Consider the following 27,240-nt stretch of genomic DNA (forward strand, 5'->3'; position numbering starts at 1 on the left):
ACATTGCTTTTTTTTGCAGAACGATTGGAATTACCTCATTTCCTCTGAAGAAAGGAGGTTTGCAGAGCTGAGCATGTGGAATGTAATTCAGGGACACCAGAAAGACCTGATTGCAGTTCACAGAGCTGCTCAGAGCAGAAAACGGTGACGATGGCTTCAAAGGCAACACTGAATGGCCTCAAACAGCCGCTTTGAGGTGTTCAGTGAGTGCCAAATCCTGAGCTCCCAGTGCTCAGGGTTATAAAACATTCTCCTCTTGTGGGTGGGTGGAATTTCATTAGGGTTAATGGGCCACCACAGGCAACGAGCTGCTAATAAGGTGTTCGATAGTGTATGTGATACAAGCCTGGTTCCTTTCAACCCAGGACTAGGGCGAGGCCAGAGCCAGCCGTTCTCCGGGCATCCCGCTGCCCCTCTGGACCACCCGGGCTTGGGGCCAGGCTGTGACAGTGGCCAGGCTCTCCAGGGGTGGCTCAACGGGAGCTGAGCAAAGGTGCTTCAGGAGACAAAGGCTGCGGGCAGAGGAGAGGGAGAAGGGGCAAGAAAAGGGGAGAAGGGGGCAGAGGAAGGTGGTGGGGGCAGAAGTCAAGGGATGGAGCAGAAGGGCTGTATAGGAAGGCGAGAGGCAGAGAAGGTCAAGGGAGCCCAGGCAGGAGGGGAGAGCGAGGAAGGGCTGGAAGAGGAGGAGCAGGAGGGTGAAACGAGGAAAACCGTGCTCTGCCATGAGGAAAGACGAGGGAGGGTCAGGGGAGATGGAGGGCGGAGGTGGCGAAAGGCTGGCAGACGGAGGTGGCAAAAGAGGGAAGGCAGCGGGGCGGGATGGAGGGATGGAGAGCTGGAGGAGGAGGAGGAGCCGCGGCCGTGGGCGGAGGGAGGGATGCGGGCGGAGGGGAGGGAGGGCCGGGACCGGCGAGCCCCGGTTTGACAGGAGGGAGGGAGGGAGGCAGCGGAGCCGCTGGAGCGGGCACGGGGATGGCGGCAGCGGCGGCCCGGGGAGCGGCGGCGTGAGGGGACAGCCCTGCCCGGCCCTGCCCGCAGCCGGGCCGCACCATGGGCAGCGCCGACTCCAAGCTCAACTTCAGGAAGGCGGTGATCCAGCTCACCACCAAGACCCAGGTGAGGGCCGCCATCTCGGGCGGGGGGCGACGGGGGGCCCCGCCATCTCGGGAGCCGCCCTGAGGCGCGGCCGGGGCGGGCGGAGGGGGCCCTTCATGCCCGGCCCTGCCCAGAGACACCCCCGGGGCTGCGGGGAGGGGGCGGCCGGGCCGCTGCCCCCACAGCCCGACCTGGCGAGCGGGTCCCTGTGCCGGGGCTGCGGGCACGGCCGGCCCCGGGCCGGGCTCCTTCAGCGCGGCCCTGCCCGAAGGCCGGAGCGCTCGGGGGGTCTGGGCCGGCCCTGCCCATCGCCCTGTCACGGTCTGTGGAGGGGCATCAGGATCGCCAGGACACCGGCCGGGGCAGGGCTGGCAGGGCCCGGCCGCTGTCACCGCCTCTGGTGACATCTTGTGCTTTGCCGAGCAGCGTCCTGTGGTAGCAGAGCAGGCGCTGCTGCCGTAAGGGGTGCCCACGGCTCCTGATGTATTCAGCTGCAGGTTTACATCACCGCAGGGTTTGCCAGCGCTCCCCTTTCTGTATCTTTCCACCCTCCGCTCCTGAATCATGGGTGGAGAGCCCTGTCCTGTTTTTCGGTAGTAGCCGATTAAAAGGCCGATGGCCAGCCATGCTGTTTGCAGCAGGAGCAGTTTCCACCTGTGAAATAAGGCTTTATTTCTGCAGGCTGCAGAGGAGGAGTTAAGTGAAAGTCAGGGCTGTGTGTAGGGAGGGTGGCTGCCTAGAGGTCTAACAGATGTTATGCCGTCCTGGCAGTTAGCTTGATTTTTATCTTAACTGGAGAGTCCAGTAGCAGCAGCACACTGGCAGAAAATTAGTAGCCTGTCCTTCTGTCTAAGGAGCAGGGGGATTTTTCCCTTTTGAGAAGTCACATCTCGGGTTCTTCTGAGCTATGATAGTGAACAGCTGTTAAAATCCACCTTTAGTGGTGATGCAATAACAGCTGCTAAGAAAACCCGGGGTTGATGGCAAAAGGATAGGTAACAATGGGGAATTAATTTAAAAGAGAAGGGTATGGATACAAAGGGGTAAAGGGTAATAGGAGAAAATCTGTGAAAACTCAAGAGACGAAAGCTTCCGGTGGGAAATGAATCATAGGTGGTAAGGCTGGGGAAAAGCCTGGAAAAAACACATTGATACTTTCTAAAGCAGTATCACTTCTAGCTGCATTGCTCAGGAATGACTTCTGTGAAGATGTTCTTAAAAACCTCCTCCAGTTGTGGATGCTTCACAACATCCCTAGGTAAAGAGAGAAATGAATGAATTAATATTTTAAGGGCTTCTTCCAAGACACTTCTGCATGGCAGATAGCTCAGAGCGCCTTTGGACTGTCCAGCTTTGGACTGTGCAACGTTGGACTGTCCTTTCTTCATGGGAAAACATGCTTGTAAAGTGAGATTGGGGGGTAAATCAAGCCTATAGGGATCTGCCCAGTCTGCTGTTCACAAAGAAAATCCTGTATGAGGCAATCCCTTGGACCAACTACCAAGAAGGGAGCGCTTCCCTCCCCTGGTTTATCGACCTGTGTAATGAAAGAAGGTTTTACTGGGGCCCCGAATAAAGGAAGGAGCAAAACCTTCGTTCTTGGCTGGATTAATTTCACAGCTCTGTGGTCTAGGTGAGACTGCCTGTGGAAAAAGGGTGGGGTGTTGGCACTCCCATATTTACATTCTGTGGAAGGGCAGGGGTGTTTGCTTGTGCGGAACGCGTGACTGGGCTCTCCCGGAGCCTTCTGATCTCGCAGCAGCAGCAGCAAAACCTCCCCGTAAGCGCCTGGCCCGTGAGACCCGGGATCCAAAACCAGGCTGAGATAGTGGGCAGAGCCAAAGCCTTCCGAGCTGTTGGCTTACAGTTTGCTTTGCTCCCTCAGCAGCGTGTCTCCTGTTTTGCAGCCTTCTCCTCTGACATCAGGGAGCTGGACAAATAGGTTTTAGTCAAGTCATCAGTAACGTGAAACCGGTGAGCTTAGAATGCACTGTGAGGTGTTCCTAAGGCTCTGGTGGGAAGAAGTGGTTGAGCAGAAGGCATTGTTCACTCACTAGTGAAGGTCCAGAGTTGGCACTGAAGTTAAATTTTTCTTAAAAATAAATTCTTATGATCTCTTTTGTTAATTAAAAAATGAGTGTTTCCATGTGACCATTAAAAAAAAATAAATTAAATAAATCTATAAGGAACATAACACTTGAATGCTCGTAGCACACGTGGAGCCCAGAACTTGGAAGGGGAACCAGGTCTGGATGCAAATGGAATTGATTTAATTGATTTTTTTTTAACTGCCGAAGAGAAACTCTGAAAGTGTAATAGTATTAAAGAAGAAAAATCACTTAAGAATTATTTCAGTGATTAAAAAGGGCAGTAATACCAGAAGGAAGCAATTAGCTTATGCCACAGATGTATATTTATAATCACATATGGCGAAATGGACTTTAAGATTTTTACATGATATATATTACATTACTCTGCACACCTTTAAATTGGTAGGGCCCATCCTTTTAATAATAAAACAGATGTGCTTTATAGTAGAGAATGTATGAGTCCTCCCAAATTGCCCATAAAGGTGCTGTTTACTTAACAGGTGAAGGGAAATGGATTGTGAGTTTGACAGAGCAGGAAACTGGTCTGGGAGCCTTAACTGCTGGGGAAGCACCTTTTCTTTTTCCAGGCAGTTGGGGATCCTGCCAGCAACCGACTGGAAGATAAGAAATTTTGATCTTGTGAATGAGCTTGTTAGATTTTAATGCTGGCTATGCCTCTGCTTTGAAAGAGGCAGGAAAGATCACACACGAGGGACAAGCTCCCGTCCTTTCCTTTCCCCCGTGTGGAAATGCAGGAGTACAACGGGTTGTTAACTTGAGCCTGATAAAAGCACATCTTGAGCTCCGGGAGAGGTTGGTCTCTGGCAGCCCATTTCTGATAGTGTTCAAGCTTTGACTCAGCTGTCCAAGTGTCTCAGGTTGATCAAAAGCAAAGTTGTCTTAAAAGCAAAGCTGTAACTAACACTTCACAATGCTGACTTTCGTCTTGGGCTTTCCCTGCCAGATTTCTACAAATCCCATTTTCCAGTTTGCTTTGCAACACTGTCTCTGCTGTGGGAGCTGAGAACTGGTGACAGACTCATGAAGTTACTCCTTGATTCTGCACTGCTGGCTGACTGCGAAGACCCCATGGGAAAATTTACCATTGTTCCAAAACGTGTGTGGAGCTGCCGTCCTTGGCAGCAGGGATGAAATCTTGTTAGTTATTAATATTTTGAATAAGTCTGTCCTCAGGCTTTTCTTTTGCACAGTGGCTCACAAACAGGTGGTACAAAGGTGTGTGAATTGCCTCTAATTAATCCCTGGCCCTGCAGCGTGGCCTGAACTAGGGTTCAGTCGAGTGCTGCATGAATGGTCATCATTACATGCCACAGTTCTGCTCATTTGGGGTGGAAAGGAGCACGTTGCTGTTACATATCAAGAGTCCCTGCCCCAAACACCTTGCTACCTTGGCTAGTGCATGTTGGCATGAAGCAAAAAGAGCACACAGAGAGTGAGACTAGTGGCTGCTTGTCGCTTTGTTCCGTGCTGATGGTTTGCAGCAACCTTAGGATTAGTTTAAGGACCGTCCTCCGGTGGGGACCTGTTGGGCAGTTGTTGGAAATGGGCATTCCATGTAAGTTGTAAGGGCGGAGAGCTCAGCTGTGGGAAGGTGCAAACACTTGCCCTGTCTGAGGTTGTGAGGGATTGTGTCTGAAAAAGAAAGTGAAGGTGGTGCTGGCCTCAGGCTGAGGACAGTAACGAATGGGGGAGGCTCTGTCTTGGAACTTTTCCTGTTTTTGGGACATGGTCAGCCCCACTGTGTTTTCCTGTTTCCTGTGAGGTATCCTGTTTGCCTGCTCAGGGCTGTGATTCTCTACTCAGTGTCTGCATGAGGCTTGGAAACTATCCTTTTCTGACTCCTGCAGCGTGTGTATGGTGTGCTTCAAAGAACCTGAAACCCAGCATTTACAACTATTAGGAAGTAAGGACTGGAGGTGTCTGGTAGGACTGGTTTCACCTTTGTTTGGCCAGCCTGCAGGTGGGAGGTCTAACACGTTGCCCCAGGGAATTAAAGGCAAAAGTCTCCCTTTTTGCCCACTCTGAGATGTCACATCACTGCAGCTCTGCCCTCTGTGTGCTCAGCAACACTCTGGGCTACAGTCCCCTCACCCTTTGGTGTGGAGCTTGGTTTGGGCAGCAGGGCCCCTCTCTGCTGGTCCTCTTTGTACCTTCAGCAGTCTCCGTGGTGGGAAGTGTGGGGGTCAGGAACTTCCTTTGCTCTCCAGATGTGCCAGTTGTGTTTCCAGAGTACAGTCGAGCTATGGGTCCCTCAATTCTTCTGGCAGTGATGAAATTCTAATTCTCATTGCACTGCTGGTGCAGAGCTGATTGTCTGCGCTGTGCTGGAGGAATGTCAGGCTCTTTCTTACCTGTGCTGCAGCTCCCTCCCTGAAAGAGGACAAATCTGTGCTGATGGGGAGGATCCAAAGCAGTCCCAGCTCCCAGCGTTGGTGAAGACTCAGCTCCTTGTAAGCTCTCTGGCTTAGGCACTGCCAAGGCTGAGGTGCTGTGGGATTTGTGACTGCAGCATGTGCTGTACCAACACTTGTACCTAAATCTTGACATTTCCAAATGAAGATATCCCTGGCTGGTGAACAAGACTGTTCTAGGTCTCTGTGTTTCCCTTTGCTGTGAGCTGGATACAGGCTGTTGTGTAAGCTCAGCGTGAGGAAATGGATATTTAGATCCCCAGAGATGCTGTGTGCAGAATACAATCAGCTTAAAAACAGCCAGTGCTGTTCTATCAAGGAGATGAATATTATGTGGATTGAGTAGTTTCGTGATGCCAGACTGGTAATTAAAACAGGGGGGCAGCAGGGATCTGAGTGACTCAGTACTGAATCCGTGTCCCAGGATTGTGCACGGGATACCATCTGTTGATGAGGAGCTGCCTTGCTGCAGCTATTAAAAATGAAAGAAACTGGTGTTTTAGCATAATCTGGTTGCCAAGATGGCAGCCAGGACATTACCAGGGCTGCACATCCAGTGCTGCAGTTTGGGTAATCACCGCTGTGCTTCCCCGCTCCCTGGGATTTCAGTCGAGGCCCTGCTCTTCAATCCGTGTTGTGTTGCCATCTGTAAAACAGCGGCTGCGTTCAACCTCTGAGGAGGCCTCAGGCTAGTGGGAGGTAAAGGGATCGGTGTCTGCTGGAGGGAAATGGTTGTCTGCTCCCCCTCTAGATGAGAGTGAAGCCATTATTTATGCATGATGCCCAATTAGCAGCAATTGCTGCTCGCTGTTGTTGGTGGGAGTGGCTGTGGCAGGCGGCCAGGACGTACATGTGGCAATTATACATGTGGTTGTGGTGTGTGGTTGGAAATGAGGTGTAGGAAGTGTAGGATGTTTCATGCATTACATAGATCAGGTTTCCAAATAGTTGGCTCTCTTCGAGCGGTGCAGTGAGAGATGAGATGTGCAAAATAGCTTTCCTTCCATTAAGCACTTCATGCTCAGGTAACAAAGAGCTCAGCTCCTTCATATGCTCAGGAAGCTGAAAGTCAGGCTGTGAACACTGGGCTGTTCCTACAGAATCCCTTTGAGGAGCTGTGACCTTGAGCAGTTCCAGTTGGAAAAAGTTGCTCTTCTCTCGGGAGGACGTTTTAGTAGGGTCTTGCTTTGGTGGCCAGGTGATAAAATGAGTGTTTCAGCACTAGAACAGGGTTTTAAGAAGATACCTAAAAACATGTAATTTTTTTCTGGTTTTGTTTTTAAAGACTGGAGGGTCACTTGGGCTGGTTCATTGCATGGCTGGCAGGACCAAGACCAGCAATAAACAGCCTCTGCAGCACTGAAGCGTTAAGGCAGAGAGCTGCAGGGCAATAACCTGCTGTACCAGTCTGGGGGCAACCAGCCCCGCTCACTTTTTGGCCTTTGGTGGCAGTGACACATCACCTGCCTGTGGGCTGGGGCTGTCGGTTCGGGAGGTGACAGCAAAGGGGGCGGTGCAGCACTTCTCTGTGTCAGAGCAGTGAATGAGCTGTTCTCCCCCGAGTGGTGTTGGAGCTGCATTTAGAAGCAGCATAGAGCTGGGCAAGTTCTCTGCCTACTACAGCAGAGCTGGCAGCGGGCAGGAGTTGTTTAAATTAAACACACATTCATATTTTTTTGTCCCTTTCCCATCTGACTTGGTAGACGCGCCCACGGTGCTGATTATCGCCCATAAGGAGCTGCTGTTTGCTTTGGAGCTGGTTCTGGTTGCAGGCAGGAGGCTCCTCCTCAGCCCAAACCAAGGGCTGGGGGTGCTCAGGTGTGTGGCTTTTCTGGCCGGCCAAGCATCCCATCACACCTTGGCGTGGCTGGGAAAATTGCAAAAGTTTCCATTTTCCTCTTCTGGCTGAAATCGTGGATCTGTCTCTCTCACACGGCTTGTCAGAAAGAGGCAGGTAGCTGGACCCTTGGATGGTTTGAGCACTCCCAGCCGTGTTTGGGCAATGCCTATCTCTTGGCAAATTTTAGCAGTTGGGAAAAGCTGTGCTCAGTTTTAGTCTGGCTGAAAAGTTAAGTCTTTCTTGATTATTCTGGTGTTTTCACCTTTGGGAAGAGGCAGGTCATCAGCACGGTGCTTCTGCAGGAAGGCAGAGTTGACCCTGTGTGGCTGAGCCTCTGCTTCACCTTGAATGGCCAGCACTGCCTTCTGCTCTACCAAGCCATAAAGGTCAAAGCAAGGTCCAGCCTGCTTTGTTCAGCTGCTTATAACCTGACACCCAGGTTGTTGTCAGCGTTGTTTTGATTTTTAAGTAGATGCCACACTGTCAGGAAGAAATAATGCTGTGACTCTGCAGAGTCTGCAGCCAGCTGTACAGAGCTATCTGGCAAACTGACTGTCCCTATGGCCAGCATCCTGAGCAGTGGGGTTTCAGAGCAGGTAAAAGTGGAAATTGTCTGTACCTGCAGAAGAAGTAATGGGAAGAAGTGTGTTCCCAAGGGTTGGAGGGGTGAGCTTCTCAAACCACAGGTCTGAAATGGATTGCTTGCTTTGGTCCCCTCCTTCCATCTTCCTCTTTGAATTGCTCACTTAGTGCTTTTTAAGAACAAAGCCTTGGCAGTGATTGGCTACACCGAGTCCAGTTCCCTATAAATATTTGATTCAGAAGGATCAATTGGATTGTATCTGTAAGTGCTTTGAGGTGGGTCTGTCAGTTCCCTGAGTCTGTTTGTGCCCTAATGTGAGATGTCCCTGATTGCTTCCTTGAGACTTTGGTTACAGTGCAAGTAATTCCAGCGCACGCTCAGAGCATCCTTGGCTTGCTCTGAAGGTGACAGAGTGCATGAGAACAGCCTGGCCCACGTGCAGTGGTGAAGATCTTGGAACACTTGCGTCAGCTGCAGACAAACAGGCAGCCTCGTGTGTTGTGGCTCCATGAAAAACCTGGGGATTCCCAGTCTGATGCAGTTGGGCACATGAATGTCTTGCTGCTCACCCCCTGTATTTGGACCTTGTGGAGTGTTAGTTCTGCATCTGTAACCACATTTGTTTCTCTGCAGCCCGTGGAGGCCACAGATGATGCCTTTTGGGACCAGTTCTGGGCAGACACAGCCACTTCAGTGCAGGATGTCTTTGCCCTTGTACCAGCTGCAGAGATCCGAGCGGTGAGAGAAGAGTCACCTTCTAACTTGGCAACTCTGTGCTATAAGGTAAGGTCGGTGCTGTCTTATTCCTTGGTGCTGTGCTAGCAGGGAGGTGTCCCTGGATCAATAGCACTGTGGCTCCCAAGGGGACACAGGTGTCATGCCATCCTTGTATCACAGTGTGCTTGTTTGTCCCTGTCCCTTCCTAAGAGTAACTCTCAGCCTTTCCTCTCGCGGAAGACACGGACCACAGCTGACGTTTGATCACTTTGGAGCCTTTTTCCTCTTGTTCCTTTCCTGTATTTCACTCTGTCCTCTTGAGTCTTGCCTGTGTAAACTGCTTGCTGCTCAGGGGACTTTGTACCTGGGCTGCATATTTGTGGTGAGGCTGATACGTCCAATTCCTTGTCTGCATCTAATTGCACCTCACCAGGCACCAGTCTGGCTTCAAGCTGATAAATCCCAGAGGGATGTGGAGACTGTCACTGCACAAGTTTGAGGGAGATCTTAAGACTTTTCTTCCTTCTGCTGTGATAATGGAACATTCCTGATGCTGCTTCTGATGTTACCATGTCCTTGTGTGGAGCACAAGGGACATTGAGTCACATTTCCTACCCTGCCAGGTTTGGCAAATTGTCAAGCTGGCGAGCAGCAGCCTGAGACTTACTCTGTCTGGGAAAGTGCAGGTGTTAGTAACGCTCCTGATTTGAGCCGTGAAAAGAGTAGCCTTGAATTTGTAGTTGAAAAACACTTGGAATGGCGTTTTTCCAGTTTTAAATGGTTGTTGCCATCTTGTTTTTCTTTCCTGCTCTACAAACTGTGAATGAGATCTACTGAGTCACAGTGAAAGTACCTCTGACTGTGAATTGTGTCTCAGACAAAGGCATGTAGTGGATAATTGAGAAAAAATACAAACATGAGGGAAAATGGAATGGTTTTTCCCTAGTATTGTCTTGTGGCAATCTGCAGTTTGGGACTCAAGAAGGGTTTAGGAGACCTGTAGTGACTACCTAACCCGTTTGACTCTGTTTCTTCTTTCTCCCAAAACCAAGACTAAAATGTATGCTCTTCTCCCTGTTGGAAACAGATGCGTTGGGAGACCTTGTGACTGCAGGACTGTTTCTCCACAAGCCCTAAATCTTGGAATATCAGTGTCATAGGAGCCTGCAGACTCCAAAAGTGCCTTTGCCAGGCTGAGGGCCCTGACCTGTGCAGAGTGCAGTGTGCCGCTGCAGTGCTGTGTTTGTGGGGAGCACAGCAGTGTGGCTGAGCTGTCGTTTACAGTCATGGCTGGAGACTCAGGCTGTACAGTCATAAATGTGCCTGAAGAAATGGCTCAGCTCAGTCAGAGTAGTGTGTGACAGCCTGGGACAAACAGCACTTAAACACCCATTAATGCAGTGACGCAGGCTGGCAGAGTCAGTGACCCAGGCAGTCTGCCATGAAAATAAGCAGGGGCACATGACCTCATGAATTAAAAAGCAGCAACGTGAATCCTTGCTAAATGTTATGGGTTTCGTTTCCCTCTGTTTCCCCTTGGGATGAGGGAGTAAGAGCAAGTGGGTGCAGCTGTTTGAGGAAGGAGCTGCCACCTTCTGTGTGTGGATAAAACCTCCTGCCTCTGCCTCCTGGAGCTGTGGTTGCTGCCCAGTGAGACCTGCATCTATTCTGAAAATCCCAGTGACTCTCCACTGGTAGTGTCAGCAGCCATTGGATGGGCTGCACCCTCAGTCCAGGAGCTCTTTTGCAGAGCAGCAGTCCTGTTCACAGGGACAGTGGAGAAACCTGGGCTGCCACACCACTCTGCTGCAGGATTTGACAGACTGGGACCTGTATCCCTGCTCTTAACAGTCACAGGCAGCTCAGCTCCTGCCTCCTGAGTCAGGAGAGGTCCCTGCTGTAATCACACCAGCACAGACAGATCTGTCATACTGTGTGTTCTGTGTGATCATCCCCTGCCAGCACCTCACACCGTGCAGCACGGTGCTGCTGCACCTTGGGTGCCGTGGTTGATTAATCTGATCTGCCCTTTTCGGTGTGTGGTGTCATGGAGCAGTGCTGGAAGGAGCCTTCTGGTGCTCTGGCTGCCTCACGTGGCCCCACACGTGTGCTGCATGGATTAGCCCTGGCATTTGAGGTCTCTTTCAGTGGAACAGTAGAAATTCAAGAAGGTCTGTTTAAGATCATTAACCCTATTTCTGCAGTGTTTCAAACAGCAACACTGCCTGCACCATGAGACTGAGAGAAAATGGACTCCTAGTAACTGCTTATGACTCTCTGTGAGGGTGTCACCAGCAGGACAGACATGCCCAGCTCTTGCTACCTTGTGCTAATGATACCTGCCTTGGTTTTGTTTCCTTCAGGCCGTGGAGAAGCTGGTGCAGGGAGCAGAGAGCGGCTGCCACACGGAGAAGGAGAGACAAATTGTTCTGAACTGCTGCCGGCTCCTCACCCGTATCCTGCCTTACATCTTTGAGGACCCAGACTGGAGGGGCTTCTTCTGGTCGACTGTCCCTGGGGCTGGCCGAGGAGGGGTCTGTCTCTTGGCACTTCTTCTTTCTGGAGGGTGATGGGGAGGCTGCAGTGAGGAGATACTTATGTACATTTGGGGGCAACTTTATTCCAGTTATTTCTGTTTGGTCAGAAATTAGGTGGCACCTTCTAAATTCTTTCCCTTCCTTTGATTCTTGCTGTTCTTCCTCTCACCCTCAGCTGCTTTGTTCAGCACAGGTTGCTACATCACCTGAATGTTTCACTTGGGTGTGTAGCTGTTGGAGAGCACTGGTATGTGAGGGAAGTCCTCTCCAGCATAACTGGAGGTGTGAATCAAAATGAACATGAGAGCTGTACTAAAGGCTGTGTGACTTTCTTACACTGACATGACCTTGTTCCATTACGCAAAGTTGATTTAAGATTCAAGTGGAAAGGGAAGTCTTTGCTAGTCCTGCTCTGTAATCTGTGTGATTGGGAGGGTGGTGGTTGCCCATCTTTTCATCCCTGCAGGGGCCAAGGAGTGCAGGAGAGGCTTAACAATGGAGCAGCTCGTTTTGGGAAGGAATATGCAGGGTGCCTGATGCTGTGAGCCAGCCAGGCTGCTGTTACTCCTGTGTTTCCACTTTGTTCAGCACATAGAAGACAGAGTTTCTCAACCTCAGAGCTGTGGGGTCACCCCCAAGGCGATCCCCAGTGCACGTGTGCTGGGCTGGGGAACCCTCCTGCTTGTTGTGCCTCCCAAGTGTGGGTGTAGCTGTTGTGGTTCAGTGTGCTTGGTGTGCTCCATCATTTCACCATGTGCAGCTCTAGGGCTGGAATAACAAATGCAGCCCTGGGGCAGTAGGGAAGCTGGGGTCATGTCTAATCTAGAGGCAACAGCTTTCCTGTCTGAAGGCTGATTTCTCTCAGGGAACTGAGGATGATGGTATGGACCATTAGTAAATATGTCTGTGATTACCTTTCACCTGCTTCACGATGCAGTGATGGATGGCAGATCTCCCAGAGCATGGATCCTCCCTCCTCTAAGGAAGTCTGTATTGGGTTCAGATCTCCTGGTTTGTTGTGTGTCACCCATTTTGGATGTGGTGGTACCCAGAGCCTGCAGGGGTTTTTTCTGGCAGTTGAGCTGATCTTAGCAAAGATCATTCTTGGAAGAGAAATCCCCTTGCACCCTAATGCTTGTCATTTCACCTCTGACCATGAGCCCAAGCAAAAGCATCTTTGCTGGCTCCATCCACTCTCTCTGTGCCTCTCCTTGCATCCGGGATCTGTTTGCGGTGTCCTCCCTGCTGTCACCGTCAGAGCCACACAGACCATTATCTCTGGGAGCTGCCTGCTGTGATTGAAGAGCCGTGTGTTGTGCACAAGCTGACAGAGGCCTGGCTGAGGTAGATAAGCTCCTGCCATTCCTGCTCCCTGCCTCTCCCTCCAGCACCGGTGTGTGGTGGGGAAGGCCTCCCATCCAGGATGCTCTGTGACAGGCAGTATCTGGCAGGGTTTCCCCTGGCAACAGCTGCAGAGGGGTAGCCATGCATGGTTTGAGTGATTGCTTTGAACGCTGGAGATGGCAAATCCTCTCTGCTGTTGTGCCTTCTCTGCCGTGGCACAGGGGTGGCCCTTGTGTGATTCACGGAGCCTCTCCCGGGTCTGTCACCTCCAGTTCTGGGCAGCCCATGCGGGACTTTGAGAGGTTTTACACCTTATTACTGCTGGTTGGCTTCTTCCTTTTGATGGCTCTGTACATCATCCAAATCACCCTCCTTCCTGACTGTAAAACTCTTCTCTCTGTAAATGCTTCCCTTTCCTTTTGTCTTCAATAAATCAAGCATCTCCACGTGGCAAGGTGTGTCCAGTGTGACTCTTCTGTTACCAACAGATCTCCAGGCCTTTGTTTGCTCCATTTGCTGTCATTAAAGAGCTCGTTCCTATTTAGTCACCACCATCCAGGGGAACATTTCTGTCCTGTGCTGACTGGGGTTTTGTGTTTCTCTCTCGTCCCTTTATAAAGTCTGCCTCCCTGTGTGTTTTTGGGGAGTGTATCTTCTCCTGCTGTGTGATCCTGGTGTTACTGTGTGCTCTTTGCTATCCCTGGGCTGACAGTGCTCTTCTGTTTCTCACCTCAGGGAGATGAAGATGATGAAAATGCCCGGCCGCTGGCCGAGTCATTGCTCCTTGCTGTCACTGATCTGCTCTTCTGCCCCGACTTCACTGTGCAGAGCCACCGGAGGAGCACGGTGGTGAGTTAAACCATGAGATTATCTGCGTAGGGCAGAGGAGCTGCATGGTGGGGGGTATCCTGGAAAACTCCAGCAGCTTCCTGCAAACCTGCAGGCAGGAAAACAGAGAGTTGCTGAGATTGAACCCACAGTGTCTAATATTGATCAGCGTCTTACATTCACTGTGTGGTGTTTGTGCCTTACAAAACAGGTGTTCTGAGACAGCTGGGTGAGTCCCAAATGGAGTGGCTGGCAATTACCCCCACAATACAGCTCACGCATCAGGAAAAGGTGGTTGTGCTGGAAAACAATTGCTCTTCTGTTGTTGCCAGTGGAGCAGAGACCTTTAGCACCTTGTTCCTTTCTCTGGCAGTTTGGTGCAGCCTGGGGCAGGAAGCATCTGTTTGCCTCAATGAGTAGATGGTCTTTGTTGTGTCTTTCCACCTCCTCTCCCTCTTTATATCATGGCAGCAAAGGCAAATGTGTTCTGATCCTTATGGCGACTGCCTGTGCTTCAGAGGAGTTCCCTGAAGCAGGGATCTCCTACCAGATGTGCTAAGAACAGGTTGTGGTGCATCTCCTTCCCTCCCTTTCTCCCCATCAGTGAGTGATTCTGGTGTTTTTTGTAGGTCCAGTCTATAAAAAAAAGTGGACATCCCTCCTTTTGGTGTAGCTCTGATGTAAACTGAAAATGAGCACACTAAACCACTGTGTATTTGATAGCTGCAAAATTCCCTGACAAACCTGAGGTACTGAATTGATTGCTTGAGTTTTCCGAATAGTAGGAGGAGTGTTAAACTCTGTTTCCTGAGGGTGAAGGGGCAAGGCTGGATCAGAGCTACCCCTGTGCTGAGTGGGAGTGGGGCTGAAACAGATGGAATTGCTGTCTATTGTTGTCAGTTGGGATGGATTGCACAAGTGGGGTGACAACATTTATTCCTGGGAGAGCCTCCCCCCAACACCTGCACCTGTGATTTTTCCCCTGGCAGCAGCCAGACTGGTTTTTCAGTGCTCTGGGCTACTAGAATGAGACACTGAGATTGTGAATGATTTATGTTCCTTGCTGTTGGCTGCCTGTCTGCTGCCTGCAGCCTCTGTAGCCTTTGCCAAGCTGGCGTCCCTCCCTGGGCCTGGTCTGACTGCAGGTTAGGAGAGAGGTGGTACCACCAGCTCGTGTTCAGGGCAGAGATACAGGTCGTGGTGAATGTTTGCTGAAGCAGCATTGAGTAAAGAGGAGAAGTAAGAATTGTGAGGGAATGGGTAAAGGAGATCTGAGACTGACCCAAATTCTTTTGCTCTTTGTCCTCCCACTGAAGCCAAGCCCCTATGTTATGGCTAGAAATGGATGCTCCCTCCATCCTGCACAGTGCCTGCATCTCTCTTACCCCTTACTCACCAAGGCTGAGCTCTTTGAAGACATCAGCACCTGCTTTTTTAGGCATGGGGAGATGCTGCACAGACCATCTGTCTGGATGCTTCTCTGCTGGTCTCTTTGGTAGAGAGACGGGCTGAACTGCCTTGGATACCACCAATGCTGCCAACTCTGGCTCTTGCCTTCTGTGATCCAGCCTCTTATTTCTCCCACAGGACACAGCAGAAGATATCCACTCCATTGACAGCTGTGAGTACATCTGGGAGGCAGGAGTGGGCTTTGCCCATTCTCCACAGCCTAACTACATCCATGACTTGAATAGGTAAGAGTTTCTGCAAGGGCAGAATGGAAAGAAACTGGCTCAGGAGGGGGAGATCTGGGGGAGATGAGCTCTTAGCCTCTGTGGGTATCTGTGATTCTCAAGGGACTTTCTGCTTGCTCCTTTCTGAGCTAACAGAACTGGCAACATAGAAAAAAACCCCAGCTCACCTTTTGAATAGCTTTTTGTATTATGATATGAGAGTCAGAGTGTCTGCAACATGAACTGGATAAACACTGCTGGTCTGGAAATGCCTGGGAGCTCTGTGCTGGATTTCTTTTCTGTAAGCAGCAATTCTGCCGAGCTTTGTGCCAGTGAAAGCAGTATGGCTTAGGAAATGAAATGGGCTTAGGTCTGTCTGGGGAAGACTTTCTAGGCAGGACTGAGCCTTCCTTTTGTGTTGTTGTGGTAAGTGATTGTGCCTCCTGCTCCACGCTGACGACTTCTTTCCTTCTCTCAGGACTGAGCTGCTGAAGCTGCTGCTGACCTGTTTCTCCGAGGCCATGTACCTGCCTCCTTCCTCAGATAGCAGCAACACCAACCCCTGGGTACAGTTTTTCTGCTCTACAGAAAACAGGTGAGGGTGAAGGGTGGGCCCGGGTGCCAGGGGGAGAAAAACCTTCAGATCTCTGTCATGGAGTGTGCTGGTAATGGGGGACCATAGGACTTGCTACCACCAACATCCAGGGGCCGTTCCCTCCTGTAGACTGCATTCCTTTGGGATGGTGGCGTGGCACTGCAGCAGGTGGTTGTGCTGGATGAATGCCGCCCTCTAGCGACATTGTCTCCTCTGGGACTTCCAGCTCCTCAGGTGACACTCACCTGGGCGAGCACAGACCTGGCTGAAGGCACACAGTTTTGTCTTTCCAGGGGCTAGAGAGCTTTGAGGTCCTTTCCCTTTTTCACACTGCTGCACAGGATTCGTCTGGGAGGCCACATGGCCTTTTTCATCTCCCTTTCCCTCTCAGCCATAGGTCAGGAGACCAGCTGGGCTCTTGTCTCTGGGCTGCTCAGTCATGGGTCACTGTCCCAGGTTAAAGAAGATGCTGGTGTTTTACCATGACTCCAGACTCTTGGGGAGAGAGGTGCCTGTCCCTCCCCCTAAAGGCAGCACCTTTATTTTCCTGCTTCTGCCTCCTGAGATTGTTTTCTCCTGCTCAGACATGCACTCCCGCTCTTCACCTCTCTCCTGAACGTCGTCTGTGCCTACGACCCGGTGGGTTATGGGATCCCCTACAACCACCTGCTCTTCTCTGACTACCGAGAGCCTCTGGTGGAGGAGGCGGCACAGGTGCTGATTGTCACTTTGGACTATGACAGCTCCACCAGTTCAAGTCCCACCGTGGATGGCACAACCACTGGCACAGCTATGGATGATGTTGATGTGAGTGACACTGGAATCTGTATTTGCTGCTCTCCTGAACTCCCTGGGGTCCTGCCACACCAACTTGTGTTGAATGTTGAGCTGTAGGGCCCAGCACTGCTCCTCCCCCTGCAGTCTGCTCTCTCTAGTCTGGTCCTGCTTTGCTCCTGTAGGTCACTAAACGCCTATACATGACCAAAACACTAGATTTTGGTCTCTGCCTTGAATCAGGATCATGTAAGTGGAAAGCCCCTGACTTTACTATTCCCTGCAGTGCTCTGTCTCCTTGCATTTAAAACTGGATCAGTCGGAGAGGAAGGCTGAAGTGAGAGCCATTAGTGGTCACACTTTGACTTCCTGAATGAACCCTGTTGCCAGTAAGCATTTCCCTCCTTTCCTTTCAACACAGCCTCCCGGACCAGACAATCTGTTTGTGAATTACCTCTCAAGGATACACCGAGAGGAGGTAATGTGCTCCCATCCTGCAATGTTTCCTGTCTGATTTCATGCTGATTGCATTATCCCTGGGCCCACCACAGTCTCTTTCCTGGTCTGTTGGCAGGATTTCCAGTTCATCCTGAAAGGAGTGGCTCGCTTGTTATCAAACCCGCTGGTCCAGACCTACCTGCCAAACTCTGCCAAGAAGATCCAATTCCATCAGGAACTCCTTGTCCTCTTCTGGAAACTCTGTGACTTCAACAAGGTGTGGATCTGCTTGTTGCTGGGTTTTGCCCCACCTTGTCTGGAGTGGCTCTGGCTGGACCAAGCCCTGGTGAAGGGTTGTGGTGGGTGGTTAGCAGTGGCTCTGGGGTGCTGTGGTCAGCAGCACTGCTCCCTGCTCCAGGGGCTGGGGGTCTGGATGTGGGGACAGCCTGCAAGGGGGGCTGCAGCTCCTGGAGGTCTGTGCTTGAGAAATAATTGAGAACTTGAGAATTATTATAATAATCCTACAAATAACACTGGAGTTGAACAGCTGGTGCATACACCAGCTTTTCTTATGTTCTTGAAAGGCTAATTAGCTCAAGAGTACCTGTTCTGAGTCCTGCAGATGGTGCAGGAAACCAAATATGCTTGTGATTGTCTGAAATCCTCCCTTTTCTTCCAGAAATTCCTGTTCTTTGTGCTGAAGAGCAGCGATGTTCTGGACATTCTTGTCCCAATCTTGTACTTTCTCAATGATGCCAGAGCAGACCAGTGTAAGTTGGTTATGTTCAATATTTGGGATGATTTGTTTATATCAAGAATTTAATGAAGAAAAGCATGATCTGTCCAAAGCTTAACACTGTAGTGGCCCCATAAATGTGCTCGGGAAGGAGACACTGGTACTGACAGTGGAGGGAGCTCTGTGGGATGTCCCTTATCACGATCAGTTTGGTCTGTGCACTTTTTTTTCAGTCCCGTAATGTTTCTCCTCCCTCCTCACTGCCCCTGGATTCCCCTGGTCTCACTGTGATGTTTTTCTGGGTTTTTTGTATTCCTCTGCAGCACGAGTGGGCTTGATGCACATTGGGGTCTTTATCCTGCTGCTTCTCAGTGGGGAGCGGAACTTTGGGGTTCGCCTGAACAAGCCGTATTCTGTCCGAGTGCCTATGGATATCCCTGTCTTCACAGGGACACACGCAGATCTGCTCATCATAGTGAGTACAGCTCCAGCAGTTCTCCTCTGGCCCTCCCAGCTCCTGCTTTGTACTTCCACAAACAATTGTCCTCCTTCAGTGTACTCACCCTCCCTGGATTGGAAGCCCCCCCGAGTAGCTAGAAAGCGTGTGGGATGCATCCAAGCGCTGGTGGGATCTTTGCACACTGTTAACCTGAGGTGATGTGTCTGGCAGGTGGTTGGTTGGAATTCCAAGAGGTGCAATTCCGTCTGCATGAGGTGATCCCAAAGAACAGGATTCCTGATGGTGCTGGGCTGGTGTCCAGAGGGCTCTGGGACTGGCATGAGTGGGATGGGTGCATGGCCTCTACCAGACTTGACTGTAGGTGGGGAAGGCAGGAGATCTGGCTCTGTCCCGGGTAACCAGGGTTGTGTGGAGCACATCTGTCAATGGGAACGACAGTGATACCAAGCTCAGCCCTCCAGCTTTGTGTTGCTGCAAGGTTTCATTCACCTTTCAGTCTGCCCACAGCGCTGCCTACAAAAGCTGTGTGGTTTGCAGTACCAGCCTTGGGTGGTTCCCTCCTGTCATGTTAGTGCTCATTTGCCACAGAAGAATCTCTCAGCAGCTTCTGATAAACCTCCAAAAGGAGATTCCCATTAGAAGGAGTAGGAAGAAACCTGCCCACCACAACTGTACTTGATGCTATGTGTTTTGCTATTACATTCCATTAGTCTCAGATCATCTCTGTGTTTTAATTATGCTCAGGACTTCTCTACAGACATGCCAGCTAGAGGTGGGAAGGCCAAAATTGGGAATGTCTGAACTGGTTACGAGGCAGTTGAATCTTTCCGTGTCTGAGGGTATAGTGAAAAATAGGACAAACATTTGAGTTAGAAGTTTGTGCTAAAATCAACTGCAAAATGATTAATTCTGTAACGTTTCGAACAGCTCTCATAAGAGTTCAAAGTCAAAATCCATTGGAAGTAAAGATGTCTCTTACTTCCTGGTGGTTTAGTTTTGTCCCAGGCTGGCTGAACGTTGTGGAACAGCTCAGAGTCAGTTTCTGTTTGTGGTGTTGTGGGGCACTAATCATGTTCCCAAAGGATTCCTTGCAAATGAAAGCTTGTCCTCGTGGAGCGCGAGTCTGCAGTGAGAGCAGCCTTCCCCACCTGTGTAATTGTGGAGCGTGCAGGGCCCTGCCTAGGAAGGAATGGTGTCAGGAAGCGATTAGTGTGGGGGTGGTACTGGTTTTGGTTGAGAGGGTGCTTTCAGTAAGGTACTGCCTTGCTCAAGAACTCCTTCCTTCCACAGGTCTTTCACAAGATCATCACCAGCGGGCACCAGCGGCTGCAGCCTCTCTTCGACTGCCTGCTCACCATCGTAGTGAATGGTGAGCACTGTGTGGGGTGAGACCCCAGCCTGCAGCAGGGACAGCGATGGCTGCTCTCACTCCCCTCTCTCTGCACCCCTGCCTGCGTCCCCTAACACTGACCAGTGCCCACTGCTGGAAACTCATCCTTTCCAGTCCATGCTGGAGGTGCCAGGTGCTGATCAGACCTGCTGCAGGGTCAGAGGGGGCAGAGGCAGGGACAGCAGAGTCCTGGAGCCCATTTAGGGTAGCAGAAGGACATTTGTCAGCAGGCCTGGTGTGTTTGGCAGTGCTGTTCCTTTCCAGCAGGGAGTGCCACCTCCCCACAGTGGCAGTGGATTCCCTTGGGCTGAGAGTCCAGGTGGCTCCAGTTGAGAAGCTTGTCAGGAAGCAGAGCAGAGATGCCACTGCTAGTGTGAAACTAAGCAAGACCCTCTAAAAGCAGCAGTGCCTCCTTTTACTAGGCAGTATCTCCGTTTCACTTCTTTTGTATTTGGAAATGCTTCTGTGGAACCCTGTTGGGCTCAGCTTTCTCAGAGGCTTTCGCAGAAGTGCAGGGTAGGAAGGTGGTAAAAGCAGCATTTTTAATGGTGTATTTTCAAGAATAAATACACCTTGGTTCTTCCTCCAGTTTTCATTTGTTTGCCTTCCACAGTGTCTCCATACCTGAAGTCTCTCTCCATGGTGGCTGCTAACAAGTTACTGCATCTCCTGGAGGCTTTTTCCACCACCTGGTTCCTGTTCTCTGCTGTCCAGAACCACCACCTCGTTTTTTTCTTGCTGGAAGTTTTCAACAACATCATTCAGTACCAGTTTGATGGTAAGAAAGTGGCTGCTGTATTTAGTAGGTTTGCACTAGTTGAGTCCAAGAGAACATGAGATGGAAGTTCAAAGTCCAGAGAGATGAGAGGAGAAATGTAGAAATCAGCTACATGGAGACGTGCCTGGGATTGAGAAGTTGGATTAGTAGTTAATGTTTGTTGGGTCCTGACCTGGAGAAATTGTGTTAGAGCAAAATGAGATGACAGCTAATTGTCAGTGCAACCTCAGCCTCCTGCTGGCCAGAAGATGAGATGGATAGAGGGGAAGAAGAAGGGAAAGTGAGTGTGTAACACTGAAGTTGTGACTGGCTGGATGCTGCTATGAAGCTGCTCGTGTTGCTCAGCAGTGCAGGTGATGGGACCAAAACAACTTCCACCTCCTTAAACATTTTAAAGTGCTTCTCAGTTCTGCTCTGGCAGATCACTGGGGCTGAGGACCAAATAGCCCCATCCAAACAAAGTTCTGGCACTTGCTACTTTCCAGGAAATGCCTTGTGCTTCCCCTCTTAAAAGCATGACAATCTTACACCTCAAAGAAATAATAAAGTGAAGTCCCTAAAGCTGCTCAAAAGTTAATGTTTTGTTTAAACATGCAAATCAAGAATGCCCATTCTGCTTCCCTGATGGAAATCCTGCATGTGGTGGTTGCAAAATCCAAAGCCAGCCTTTGTGGCTATAATTTGTGTTTTATATTAGAGGGTGGTTTCATACTGTTCTCTGCCATCTTGCAGGCAGAGAATTGTGGCAGTTTTGCTTCACTCTTTCAAGTCCATTTCTCCTCGAATGAAGCGCCCTGATTTATTTTGTGAATTCTTTTGAAGATGAAGAAATGTTCAATCTTGGCTAGGAACCTTTTTGTCCAAATTAGGTGCTAATATGTGGTTTAAATGATCCTTTTTCCTCTCAGTTGTTTGAATATCCCTCTCTGAGCCATTTCTTGTCAGCCTTCCAGCCTAGGAAGGATTTCACTGAATTTTCTGTACTGCTTTGTGGCGGATAAGAGGTTATTGAGCTCTGCTCTTTCTTCCCTGTGCCGTTGCCTTTGTGGGTGGAAGCAGAGTTTTCTGAACTTGCAGAGTCTCTTCTGTCATGCTTTGTGTACCCAGCGAGCTGTACTGTATTGGCAGAACTCTTTGGGCCTCACTTCTCTGCTCTAATCATTTTGTTGTTGTGATTCCCAGGGAACTCCAACCTGGTCTATGCTGTTATCCGCAAGCGGAACGTGTTTCACCAGCTGGCCAACCTGCCCACGGACTCCCAGTCCATCCAGAAGGGTCTGCAGCGTAAGAAGAAAACCCCTGAGCCCATTTCTCGCACCAACTCCCAGGATGGGGTTTCCATGGAAGGGTCACGTCCTGCTGCCCCTGCTGAACCAGGGACGCTGAAGACCAGTCTGGTGGCTACTCCAGGTGAGCTTTAGTTTACCTCTGGAGCAGGAGAGAAGCTTGTTTTCTCTGTGAGATATGTTGTGGACTCACCCTCTCGCTGGGTGTGGAGAGATTAAGAGTTTACATCTGTGAATAACTTAACTGCCTTTCAGTCTGAGTTTCAAATCAGTTTGCCCAAGCTGATCACAAACAAACTGCCTGGAGTTCCTCTCCTGTCAGGCTTAGTGTCCACGTGGCCATTTGCCCTAATCTTGACCTATTGCTGCAGCTTAACTATATCCATGTGAACCTAAATTCCCCTTGCATCAGGGAGCATTTTCCTTGAGGCAGACTTCTTTGGGGTGGTGAAATCAAGGCTCAATCTTGCTTATCCAGTTGAAAAGAGAACATTTCCAGTGTCAGCAGAGGCGTAGGGTGTCTGTGCATCATAGGTCAGATAAGACCCCCCTGCTTTTAAACATATTTAATTCACCTGTGTTTTTGAGTTTCTCCTCTTTTGAGTGCAGGAATTGACAAGCTCACAGAGAAGTCTCAGGTGTCAGAGGATGGGACCATGCGCTCCCTGGAGCCCGAGGCTTCCCAGCTCTCTGCAGAGGGAAACCCACCCGCAGCCCTGAGCGATGGGGAGCCCTGGAGCGGGGTAAGGCCAGACAGTGGTGTGCAGAGAAGGTCTGGGGTGTGAGGTGAGCAAAAATGGGGGGCTGAGAAGACAAGGTGTGGTTGGCCCATTGAAGAAAGGCATCGTATTAAGGGCAGTGTGGGCACGTGCACGGTGCTGGAAAACAGCGTGGTTCAGGAGTGCTGTTGCATCATCTCGGGTGTTTCATGTTTGTGCTGGTGGCACGAGCTGGGGCACATGAGTGAGCTTTCTCTAGTGTGAACACTACTACCAGAGCAGCAAGGGCATAACTGCAAAGGGATGTATTCCTGTTCCTGAGGTTTTCAACTCAGGTTCTTACTGCTGCTTCTTTTTCCTCTCCCTTCTGGGATGGAGAACTCTACCAGGATCTTCTATTAGCAGGTGAACAGTGTGTTCCCGTGAGGGCTTGGCTGAGGTACTGTCCTCAGAGTGGCTTTGAATAAACTGGAATAAACAGAATATCCCAGAACCAGTTTTACTTACCCTTTATGGCACAAATATTGCCACTCCCTGGGTCAAAGTGTATGGATTTGGTGAATGAAGGTCTGGTGAGTGTGATGCATTCTAGGGACAGGCTGAGCTGTCTTCCCAGCAAAGCCCTGGAAAAGCTGTGGGGAACATTAGCAGAAAGTGGATTGTATTTCTTGCTGTTAAGTGTGATTTGGTTTTGTGTGTTTAAAAATAATATTTACTGATAGGAGGCATCACACTCCCGGCGGGATCGAAGGCGTCTCTCCAGTGCATCCTCCAGTGGACAGTGGACTCCAACTCCTGAGTGGGTAAGGGCATCTGAACAGAGGAAATAAATAAGAAAAGAGTTGTGGCAGAAATACCTCACAACCCCCCTTCTCTGCCATCAGAAACTCTCCCAGAGCAGCATTTCCTCAGCGGGAATGTCTTTGACTTGTAGTCAAAGCTCCAGAAGTTTACTAGCATCTGCAAAGAAATATTTTGTTTTACCTGTTTTAAACCAATGCCCCGCTGATCTCATTGGGTGCCTCATAATTCCAGTGCTCCAGGATTTATTGTGTTGCTCCTGTGCACTCGTGATTTTTGTAAACCTCATTTGTTGCGGAGATTGCAGAGACAGCTGTGTTAAAACTGCTAATGCAGGGCACTGATTTCCCTTCTGCTTTCCTACCTATAGGTGATGTCTTGGAAGTCAAAGCTTCCCCTGCAGACAATCATGCGGCTCTTACAGGTGCTGGTCCCTCAGGTGGAGAAGATCTGCATTGACAAGTGAGTAGATTTTTGGAGAGGAAGGGCTGTGCAGTGTGTAAGGAGCTCTGTGAGGCTGGCAGAGTCTGAATTTGGAGGGCCCTTGGGGAAAACTTGTAAAGCATGACTGAAAGCATCGCAGGCTCAGCAGAGATGGTATTTTCCTTGCCAAACATGGTGTTTGTCTGATCCCTTCTCCACTCTGTTTACAGAGAGGGTGTGTGTTCTCGCTGGTCATAGGTGCTGGCTCTGTGTCTGTGTCTGTTTAGACTGGTACTTTGTGCTGCAGCAGTTGTGGGGGTGTCTGTGGGCCGTGCTGAGGATGTTCCTGGCCTGTCTCTTCGCAGGGGTCTCACGGATGAGTCGGAGATCCTCAAGTTCCTGCAGCACGGCACCCTGGTGGGGCTGCTGCCGGTGCCTCACCCCATCCTCATCCGCAAGTACCAGGCCAACTCGGGCACTGCCATGTGGTTCCGCACGTACATGTGGGGAGTTATTTATTTGAGGTAAACCAGCTGGGTGAGATCTAACTCGTTCTTTTCCAGTCTGACTTTTGGGGGGCCTGTAGAGGGAGTTGCGTGCACTTGGCTGGCTCTGGATCGTCTCGTGTTTACTGGATAGAAAGGTGTTGTTCCCTTGGAAGAGACTTGGGTGAATCAGCTGCTCCAAAACTTTGAGTGGGTGTCATGAAGGGAGTTGTTCTGGGAGTACTGATTGTTTAGGAACTGGCAGCAGCAGAGAATGGAAAAGCTGCCTAGAGGGTCTGGTGCAGAGATTTCGTGCAAAGCTCTGGCTTTGTGGGATGTTGTAGATACTGTCCTCCCTTTCAGGTGCATTGTCTCTCAACCAGTGATTTCCTTTTATGCAAAGCTGAAGGTGTGCTGTGTAGGCAGCTCCTGTAATCTTGGCTGGGAAATTTGAATTCCATGTACCTGGCCACAGAGAGTAAAGTGGCTCTTGTTTTTCTCTCTCAGGAATGTGGATCCCCCAATCTGGTATGACACAGATGTGAAGCTGTTTGAAATTCAACGGGTCTAAGGGAGCACTTACCTCTACTGAGAGAATGACACTGGATCCAAGGACTGCGGTGTGCTGCTTCATCACAGCTATTCCTGCATTTCACATCCAGCTGAGAGACCAAAAGGACAATCACTTCATTTACCTCCCTGTCATTTAAAGCTTTAATTGGGACCTGCTTGGACATCCCTCCCCCCAGCTCACTTCTCTTCCCTCACCCTTCACCACGAACCTTGAGTGAAAGATATCTAAGGGATTGTCCATTGTTGTGGTTGCACTAGAAATCAGACTGTTCTTAGCTCTTCTGTTACTCTTTTGCTTCTGGATGTGGTTTGGAAACCAATCTGACCCTGTCCTTGCCCTGGTGAAAGTCAGCATTTAATTGAAAAAGATTGGCTGTAAACTGAGTTCAAGGGAGAAGCTGCTATTCCTGCAGGAGACAGGTTTTGGAAACTGCAGTTACTTTCATGTGGCTCCATAAAGTTTCCAGGGCATCCCTTCTGGCTGCAGGTGTCTCCCTGGTGTCTCAGTTGTATGTAGGGAAGTCCTTCCCATCCAAAGGAAAGGAGATGGTGTTGAAGGAAAACTTTGTGTCTCAGTTCTGAATCTCTCTACTCCTTTCCTGGAAAGCTGCTTTAAGGAGTTTTCACTGGTGTGACTGAGTTTTTCCTTGGCTTTGAGGCCCAGCAGCTTGTCCTTGATGGTGGGCTGTTGCAGTGGAGCATGTCTGGCTTTGGAAAGCCCTGCTTAATATTAACCATGTGAGCACACAGGGAGGAAAGGGACTGGCTCAGTGAGAGCAAGGAGAAGAGACCTGACTGTTAAACTCTTTAAGTCTTCTCCTTTTGACTGAAAGGACACTGTCACCTGGGTTTGAAAGGAACCATATCCTTCCATCTTTGCCTGCCAGGCTGATGCAATGCAGGAGCAGAAGGGTCTTTTGCACACTACTGTCTAAGGCAGGGGTTTGAGGGAGGCACTCAGGGAAGTTGTAGGAGGAATTTGGAAGTTGTAGGAGGAAAAGCATCTCCATGTCAGTAGGGAGTGGAGAGTGCTGGGGCAAAGTTTAATTCTTCAGGGCATTTTGCTAGTGACCAAGTTATTGGATCTTGAATGTATTGGGTCCCAAGCATCCCAAGTGAAGTCTGGGAAGCCAGAAGGAGAATTGGTGGGAGACCCACTGTTGCTGGATTGGTTCAGTAATGTGGGGTTACACATTGGTGAGTGGAGACATCCTGGGTTTTGAGTCAAATTTTATGTTCTGCTGGGAGGAGCTGCTCTCTGGTCTTTAGACAGTGAAATATGAGAGGGGCTGTCATGAACGGAGACCTTTCTCCACCAAAGGATAGTCCTTGGTGCTCTGGTGTTCTTGGGAGGATCATTGGCCATGAGCTGTTTGCCACAGCTTAGACCCAGGGCCATCACTGGATGGAAGCAGGTCCCTCATGTTAAAGTAAAGTGCGTCACACACTCTGTGACCTTTAAGCCTGGCCTAAGCTTTGCAGCTGGGCTGGTAACAGTGTGACCATCCTCTCCCAGAGAGCTGCTCTAGTGTGCTGCTGGCTCCCACCTGTAGCCCGGTGGTTTCCTCCCTTGGGCACTGAAAGGGGACGGAGTCCCTTGCCAGTAGAAAGCTGAAGTAAAACCCAAACGATTTTCTGAAGGATAAGAAATATGTGAAATAAAGAGAGGTTATTCCCCCACCTGCCTCCCATCTCCAACCCACTTTGCCACCCAGCACTACTCCCATCCTGACCCCACCTCTGTTCAGGTGTAAACAGGGTGAGGTCTCTGTTTTACTTGGAAAATCTCTCCTCTGTAAGAATGTGATTTGGTGGGGCCAGTCTCTGATTGTATGGCACTCGCACCTCACAGCTGGAGCGGGGCATCCCGTGTCCCACGTGCTTGCCTCTTCCCTCCCATGGATCTGCTGGTTCTCACCATCTCTTCCGTCCTCTCTTTTCTGCTTTGTTTCTTTGTGAGTTCCTCTGGAAGCCTTTTTGTTTGTTTCTTGGTGTTTGGAGTCTGATCCTTGTTCTGTGGAAATCAACTTGCACTGTAAACTCTTTGCTTACTTATGGAGAGAAAGATAAAGATTAACTAAAACATGCATTTGATTGGTTGGTGTTTTGTTTGGTTGGGTTTTTTTTTTTTCCAGAGAGAGGTTTATAATCTTGTTTGTCTTATGCTGGGGTGACTTGTGCCACTAGATGACCATAGGCTGGCTCCCTCTGCAGGGATGATTTTTTTTCTTTGTAATCAGAACTGAAGATTGGACTCCGGAAAAATGAGCCTGAACTGTGTGGTTTTGGCTGTTTCTGTGTTTATGGCATGAGACATCATCAGAGATCAAACAGGATCAAGCCTGCTGACTTTGTGAACCCTGTGCTAAAACCTCTGTGCAGCTGAGACCTGTCAAACAGGCACCCTGGCCCTGGGGGTTGTTAGGAAAGGACACAGAAGGGCTGTGGGTAAGAGCTGGGGCTGGTGGGCTTCATTCCTATTCATGGCAATCATGTCTTCAGTCATGTATTCAGTGTCATTCCAAAGTCACCTGCTCTGTGAAGGCTCAGTAGCTTAAACCATTGTTTTATCTGTTACGCTGCAGACAAAATCCAGGTCATGGGTTTGCCCATGAAGTGCCATCATTGCTTGTCCCCAGGCTG

The 27,240-nt window shown here is 50.1% G+C and overlaps 1 protein-coding gene across 3 annotated transcripts; it reads left to right on the forward strand.

The window, feature by feature from the left end:
• The first annotated feature begins 956 nt into the window (after window positions 1-956).
• Window positions 957-26,686, forward strand: HID1 (HID1 domain containing). Of its 3 annotated transcripts, none has more exons than XM_027895609.1 (19): window positions 957-1,116; window positions 8,674-8,823; window positions 11,121-11,291; window positions 13,374-13,487; window positions 15,054-15,160; window positions 15,618-15,734; window positions 16,319-16,541; window positions 16,930-16,986; window positions 17,083-17,223; window positions 17,626-17,716; window positions 18,006-18,157; window positions 19,433-19,511; window positions 20,146-20,310; window positions 21,493-21,720; window positions 22,206-22,339; window positions 23,038-23,118; window positions 23,487-23,578; window positions 23,905-24,063; window positions 24,532-26,686. In XM_027895609.1, the coding sequence occupies exons 1-19, from the start codon at window positions 1,051-1,053 to the stop codon at window positions 24,593-24,595; spliced, it is 2,391 nt and encodes a 796-aa protein (XP_027751410.1). In that variant the 5' UTR covers window positions 957-1,050; the 3' UTR covers window positions 24,596-26,686. The 3 variants fall into 3 exon arrangements, with proteins under 3 accessions (XP_027751410.1, XP_027751413.1, XP_027751412.1); XM_027895612.1 differs by lacking the exon at window positions 957-1,116 and adding an exon at window positions 1,346-1,609; XM_027895611.1 differs by lacking the exon at window positions 957-1,116 and adding an exon at window positions 3,686-3,749.
• The last annotated feature ends 554 nt before the right edge of the window (window positions 26,687-27,240 follow it).

This window comes from Empidonax traillii, unplaced genomic scaffold (assembly GCF_003031625.1).
Source record: "Empidonax traillii isolate 1590-97213 ecotype Southwest subspecies unplaced genomic scaffold, ASM303162v1 scaffold462:size771534, whole genome shotgun sequence".
Taxonomy (NCBI): domain Eukaryota; kingdom Metazoa; phylum Chordata; class Aves; order Passeriformes; family Tyrannidae; genus Empidonax; species Empidonax traillii.

Coding starts and splice junctions, on each gene's coding strand:
- HID1 (XM_027895609.1), top strand. CDS start 1,051: ATGGGCAGCGCCGACTCCAAGCTCAACTTCAGGAAGGCGGTGATCCAG. Junction 8,824..11,120: donor TGGCAACTCTGTGCTATAAG/GTAAGGTCGGTG, acceptor TGTTTCCTTCAG/GCCGTGGAGAAGCTGGTGCA. Junction 17,224..17,625: donor AACTCTGTGACTTCAACAAG/GTGTGGATCTGC, acceptor CTTTTCTTCCAG/AAATTCCTGTTCTTTGTGCT.